The sequence below is a fragment of the Perca fluviatilis genome, chromosome 9 (assembly GCF_010015445.1).
Source record: "Perca fluviatilis chromosome 9, GENO_Pfluv_1.0, whole genome shotgun sequence".
NCBI lineage: Eukaryota > Metazoa > Chordata > Actinopteri > Perciformes > Percidae > Perca > Perca fluviatilis.
The window spans coordinates 29,326,244-29,333,177 of NC_053120.1; the positions used below are offsets into that span (position 1 = coordinate 29,326,244).

At 38.1% G+C, this 6,934-nt stretch overlaps 1 protein-coding gene across 1 annotated transcript; it reads left to right on the forward strand.

Annotated features, from left to right (window-relative positions):
• The first annotated feature begins 273 nt into the window (after positions 1 to 273).
• Positions 274 to 5,535, forward strand: LOC120565897 (claudin-18-like). Its single transcript, XM_039812006.1, has 5 exons — positions 274 to 827; positions 3,166 to 3,330; positions 3,415 to 3,553; positions 3,771 to 3,884; positions 5,213 to 5,535. The coding sequence occupies exons 1-5, from the start codon at positions 608 to 610 to the stop codon at positions 5,352 to 5,354; spliced, it is 780 nt and encodes a 259-aa protein (XP_039667940.1). The 5' UTR covers positions 274 to 607; the 3' UTR covers positions 5,355 to 5,535.
• The last annotated feature ends 1,399 nt before the right edge of the window (positions 5,536 to 6,934 follow it).

The following is a 6,934-nucleotide window of genomic DNA, read 5'->3' on the forward strand; positions in this document are numbered from 1 at the left end:
CCCGCCTGGCTTTTAAAGGAAATAAGAGACACTCTGATTGGTTTATTGCATGTTACGCCCAAAACACACCTATGAATTAATGAAGACACTAAGAACAACCCTTTGGAACCATGCGCCCGGCGCACGGAACCTTTTTTCCGCCGTTAAACTAGCAAAAGCAGATTCGTACACGCCCTTAACGCACCTGCGCCAGGCGCTTCACGCCATGCACTTCGATCGTTAAAATAGGGCCCATAGTAGCAGTCATTAAAAGTAGGTAGCGACCAACTGGATTTTAGGTTTTTCACAAACGCAATTTGCATTTTAAAAAAACATGATTCAAGTATAATAATTAGCAATTAAAGAACCACATTATGTTTAGCGTTTACTGACCAGAAATACTAAGCAACATTAATCTTCACTAATACGCTCCACCCAACTTCTTCTGTACATGACTGGGCTGTGTGCAAACAAGCAGGGTCATTGGTGAAGTCCTTTTTGACTTCACACCTGCCGATATCATATTCAAACACACAGCCGCACTGCTGAGGAGCGGCCGATAGCTTTTGAATCTTGAATTTTGAGTCTTTTTTTTTTCGTCCCCAGCCAGCAGAAAAAATACAGCAGCATGGCAGCCACTCTCTGTCAAGTAATGGGCTTGCTTTTGAGTTTGTTAGGGGTGGCAGGAATAATCGCAGCGACGGGGATGGACCAGTGGGCAACCGAAGACCTCTTTGATAACCCTGTGACGGCCATTTTCTCCTACTCAGGCCTGTGGAATTCATGCGTCCGCCAGAGCTCCGGCTTCACAGAGTGCCGACCGTATTTCACCATTCTGGGACTGCCAGGTACGCTTGTATTTGTTACTAGCAACACAGAAGCAACATGGACAAATAATACTTCAAGGAACCACAAAATTGTAATAATAATAATAATAAAAAAAAATTATAGTTTGCTGGTTGAACGCAGAAAATCACCAAACTTTTTTCATTTTTTTCATTTCTTTAGTTCTTTATTTTTTATTTCAAACAAAAAATAACAATAAAATAAAATATAAACACACAATAAGTACATGGCAACACACCAAAAGGAAAAACAATATCTATAAAGTTTTACAAATAATATGTTCAATCTGTCTGAAAAGGAGCGGGATGAAGCCAAAATTTAGTTATTTTTCCCACCCCTCATAGACTATACTATAAATACAGTATATACTGTATATATATAGATTACTATGTTGCCAGATCTAAAGCGTTTAAAGTAAAAAGGGCAAATATGGCTGCATTTAATGTTCTATTACTTATGTGAGTCTACTGGAATATTTGTTAATTATTGTGGGGGGAATTGTAATTGGTGAAAAAAAAGAATGCACTGAGAGAAATAATATCTAATATACCGAACCATGTGAGCTAATTGTTTCCTTAGAATGATGGGAAATTTAATGATGAAAGGTCGAACCCCACCCTTCATTACTAAGCCGGGGTGTGTGTGTGTGTGTGTGTGTGGGGGGCGGGGGGTCCCATCGCCAGTGTTTCCCGAAACTGGGACTCGTGAAAATTAGGTAAGATCTGATAAGCCCAGTTCCTTGTTGAAGCATACATAAGATAAGCCAGAGTTCATACACTGCCATTTCACGACTCCATGACATTGGTGCTAGCTTCGTTTGATCAGGACTTCTAAAATGGCTGTCTCGATGATTCAATTAATAGGATTCATGTTGTCAGTGTTGGGGCAATTCTTAATATCAGCTGCAACAGCAATTGACATGTGGAGCTTGCAAGACCGATCGTTTACAGTTGTTACCAATGTTTACACCTATTCTGGGTTGTGGAACACGTGTGTAGGGACATCATACGGTACTACGCAGTGCAGGCCTTATTTTACCATACTAGGACTACCAGGTAAGAGAATCCCACTTAGAGAGAAAAATGACATTTATCGAACGTTTCTGTTGGATTAAGGAGAATATTTTCCAATGGACCTTGGAATGTACTTTTAAGAATATTCGGGAGGTTTTAGGGCAGATTTTCTCCATTTCCCTCTCCTGCATAAAAATGCAGTGGACTGCAGAAAAGATGTGTCTCTCCGGGAATCAAATGGAAATTCGATGAGACATCCGAAGCTTAGCTGAGCAAGCACAAGCTTTACCGGAGTGTCACACAATGTAAAGTACATTTCCACACTCTGTACTTAACAGCTGAATGTAGTGTAGAGCATATTGTACATAAGGTCTTAAAGGCTTAAGTCTAGAATAATACAGGTAATATCTCAGGCCGTTGAAAGATGGCGTTTAGGTTCAATATGTTTTACATGGTGCCTTGATTTATACGATTTTATATTGCTGCTGCTGGGGAAAAAAAACTGCATTTTTTTGTTCTTCATTTACTTGTTACTTTTGTTAATTTATTTTAATTTGTAAATACATGCAGAGCTTTTTAAGTCTCCTTTAAAGTATATTATCTTGATATCTCAACCCAACACTTTCACAAGTAGTTAATGTACCTTAAGTAATTTACTTTATAGTAAAACTTTAGTTATAATATATAATTTTAATAATTTAAAATGTATGCCTGTCCTGTGTTTTGCATATTATTTTTTATTTCTGTCGAACCATCAACAGCATGTTGTAGAAACTAAACAAAATAAAAATACAAGAAACACAAACGTAGACAAATCAATCAGAAAAAAAATAAGTTCGAGAAGGAGCAGGCGGAAGCATAATGCTAAAATAAAATCCTGTCCCTACTTCACAATATCATATTATTACAAAACCTAAATGATATGCGTATACGAAATTTTTGGTCATACAATAACTTACACAATACACAACATACAGCAATACACTTACATTACCATTTATTTCCTATGTTTAGGTCTCTTCCTTTCTATATTGGTCAAGTGTTGTTTTATAAAAATGTTTAACTGTAAAATATTATGGCTCTGTTTGATTTCATTGTTTGATAGAACAATCTTAACCTGCAAAGCAGTTAGTAACTGTCAAATGAATGTAGTGGAGTAAAAATATTTCCCTGTGAAGTGAAGCAAAGTTTCTTAAAAATAGTCCAGTTCTTGAGTAAATGCTGTTATATTATTTTTCCCCCACTCTACATTGAGAGTTTGCAAATCCATTTCATGAGAAACTAATGTGGTGAGAACTGTTCTGAATGGTGTACCTTTCACTTTCAGCTCTGCTCCAAGCAGTGCGGGCCCTAATGATTGTTGGTATTGTTCTCGGAGCCATCGGCTGCCTGATCGCCATCTTTTCAATGAAGTGCTTGAAAATGGGGAACATGGAGGACAACATCAAAGCCACAATGACTCTGACTTCTGGAATCATGTTTCTTCTTGCAGGTGCGGTAATGTACATAATGTCTAGTTCTGTTATTACAGCTAAACCATTGTGCACTAATTCCATTGTTTGCTCTTAATTTGTAGGCGTGTGTGGCATTGCTGGGGTGTCGGCCTTTGCTAACTTGATTGTGCAAAGTTTTCGGTTCACAACCTTCGCCGATGGTGGGTTCAGTTCATTTGGAGGAGCGGGTATTGGTGGACTCTCAGGAAATCTGACTCCAAGGTAAAGTCAAATTAAGATTACGTTTTATTTGCTACAGCACTTTACGTTTTACTCAACAAGGACTCCATACCATCCGTCCTAATAACTACAGCCACTAGAGGGCGCTGCCACTATAAACGTAAATATGGGTCGTAATTGCTGCTTGAACAAACAACATATGGGAGGGTTTTTCTGGGGAGGACAGTCTTGTCTTACTGTAACCATTGTCTTCTTTCAGGTACACTTTTGGCCCTGCTCTTTTCGTGGGCTGGATCGGTGGAGCTATCTTGGTCGTTGGAGGCGTCATGATGTGTCTGGCCTGCCGTGGAATGACTCCAGATAGAAACAGAGCGTAGGTTCTATCATCTGACACCTTTTCTGACCTTTAACAGGACTTCTGGGGATGGCAGCAACTTAAACAGAATTTATGTACAGTAAACTAACAGAGATGAGTCAGCTGATAAATGCAGCAGAGATCCAAAGGAAATGTCTAGGGAGCAGGCGCTACATGCAAAAAATGAGTACTGGCTTCTGATAAAGATGAACAAAACTATACATCACCCCTGGGGAATTGTTGGATCTCTGTAAATTAGAGTGTGAGCTAGATCTACTCTATCTGTAAAGTGTCCTGATATAGTTCCATTATGATTTTACACTGTAAATAAAATTGAATTGAATTGGATGTACTCTGTTAAACTGTGGGGCAGTAAAAATCGTAGTTCTTTTGAAAGTTAAGGACACATACCCAGCAAAATCTAAATGCAAACATTTGATATGTGTATGTTTTTTTCTTTTCTGCATTTACTGTATAATGCAGAGTTGCAAATGATTACAAGACTAATTGCTAAATAATACACAGAAGTCCTCTTCTGCTGGTCACACTATTTTTTGTAAATATGGTTTTAATATTCATGAGTAATGGGATATCCAGAGACTGATGAGGAGATGGCGCTAGTGTGAGTCTGGCCAACATGTTCTCACTCCCATCGCGTCAAAAACAGATGCTTGGTCAGGTGCCTTATTGCCGCAAAAAGTCTCCTTTAGTGTCATATTTAACGCGCTTGGTTGGGACTCTTGGCTTCACTTTTTGACGCTCTGGGTCGGGACCTACGTTTAACTGACACGCAACACAAGAAAGGAACAGTTAGGTTTAGTAAAGATCGTGGGTGGGGTTATAAAATGTACGTTTCAGTGACACGCGGTACAATAACAGGACAGTTACTGTAGGTTAAGGAAAAGATTGTGGGTGGGGTTATAAAATGTACATTTCAGTGACACATGGGACACAAACCAAGGTCTCCTCGGTCAAAGTCCTGTGTTGTTTGACCCATCCACCACCCCAACTAACCTCCTTATGTGGATTTTCGGTCTTTCATACTACTCGCTACCATTTTCACTCTTCATACTGCGTCATCTTACAGCGCCGCGGCCGAGCTGCTGCTATGCCTGTTGCGTCCCAAACAGACGCAAAATGGTGATTTTTGCATTGGCATCTGACGCTTAGAGCCACTGACAAAGCGTCAGTATTTTACGAGTTCGGAGTGAGAACGTGTTGGTGCTATAATTCACTCCGGCATCTTAAAACACGTCAAACTACACTCTTAAAGTCGCAAATTTTATTTTATTATTTATTATTTTTATTTTTTTTATTTTTATTTTTTTATTTTTTATATTCTTCAGGTACGACGGGATGGCCTACAAAGCTGCTTCTCACCACACTATCTACAAGTCGGACACCAGACCCCGTCCAGCCATCAATGACTCCTACAAGGCCCAGAGTGTGGAGGGAAGGCAGTCCAACCAGAGATTTGACTACGTGTAGAATCATTTCACTCCTATAGATACCTCTCTTTTATATTCTGCTGCTGTGTGATGATGTTTTTCTCTTGTCTTTTGCCTGCATTCATGAGAAGAGACTTTTTCTTATTTCTCTCTACTATAATTTGGCTGAACTGCAAAACATTTAAGGTATTTTTTTATTGTGTTTTTAATAACATCATATAATCCTGTCGCATGCTGTTTTGTGATTTGTTTTGTGACATTTTTGACACAACATGTGACACAAAATAAAGATCATGACAGACTAATTACAAACCTGGAGCCATTTGTACTAGCTTTTTGTACTGTAGGTTTAAACGTAGCCAAGTGTTAACTAAGTTGAGATTTATACATCACTAAAGATTCCCACCACACAAACTATTTCTCATCTAGAGATTAGTTGTTACTAAATATTATACCCAGTAACTGCCAGGTGTGGCTGTTGCGTAGCTAAGTGAACCAACAACGAAATGAACGTTAGCTTGCTAATATAGCACCCATTTTAGTGGAAAAGTGGTAAATAATATGGTCGATACATCCTACCTGCATTTGATCAAAATGCTATTTAATAATAAAGTAAACTTTTGTGAAAATACATTTTACAAAAATTAACCCAGCATAGCTCAAATTATAAATCATTATGCCAATACCATTAGCTTAAATGACCAAATAACATTGGTTAGGCTAGCTTAATTGTACAAAAGCATATGTCTCCATATCAACATGTACAAACGTACATATAAATAAAACAAAGTCGTACTTACACTAACAAAGGATTGTCTGGAAATTTTGATATATCTTTTGGCCCCTTAAAAGTGTTTTAAGTGTCTTTTATCAGTTCTGTGACACCTTGTGATGCTACAGTGACTTTTTCAATTGCTGTTAGCTTTTGATTGGACAGCTCTACGGATGTATCGTAGCCATTGATTTACAGATTAACGTCTTGACTAGCTACATCATGTCTTTAAGTTAAATGGTGCCACCCAATTTACTAAATCTAGCTGTTCATAAGGACTTAGGAACAACTTTAAGCACAAACTTAGTAATGGATTTATGACTAGCCCCTGCAACCAGATGCTGATATTTAAGATTGTGTAGCCTATAGCCTATGTATTATGTAATACGTTTTTATAGGCTAGGTGTGATTACACTTTTAAAAAGTTACATTCCTAAAATAACTAATATAACGTTGGACAGGAATGTCGCCATATTTCATCATAATAAATCAATGCCATTGGACACCCAATTTTTACAAATATTTAACCAGTGACAAAGCAGTTTTGCCTGATTTGGTCCAAGGTAAATAGCTCAATAAAATGTTTTCAAATGTTTTTTCATTTTCTGAAACACGGTTCAGGACGAGGTGGTACAAGGATTGTGAAGACATGCATACACCAACGCATTCTCATAACACATGTACACATGTACACGCCGATTTTTTTCAGAATGTAATTCAAAAAATGTGATTATTATTTTGATTATTGTGTTGTTGTTTATCCTATTAGTGTTATCAAAAAAAATGCAGAGGTCATCAGTGTATCCATGGCACTTACCTGTTATCTCCAGCCCTCCAGCACCGCATGA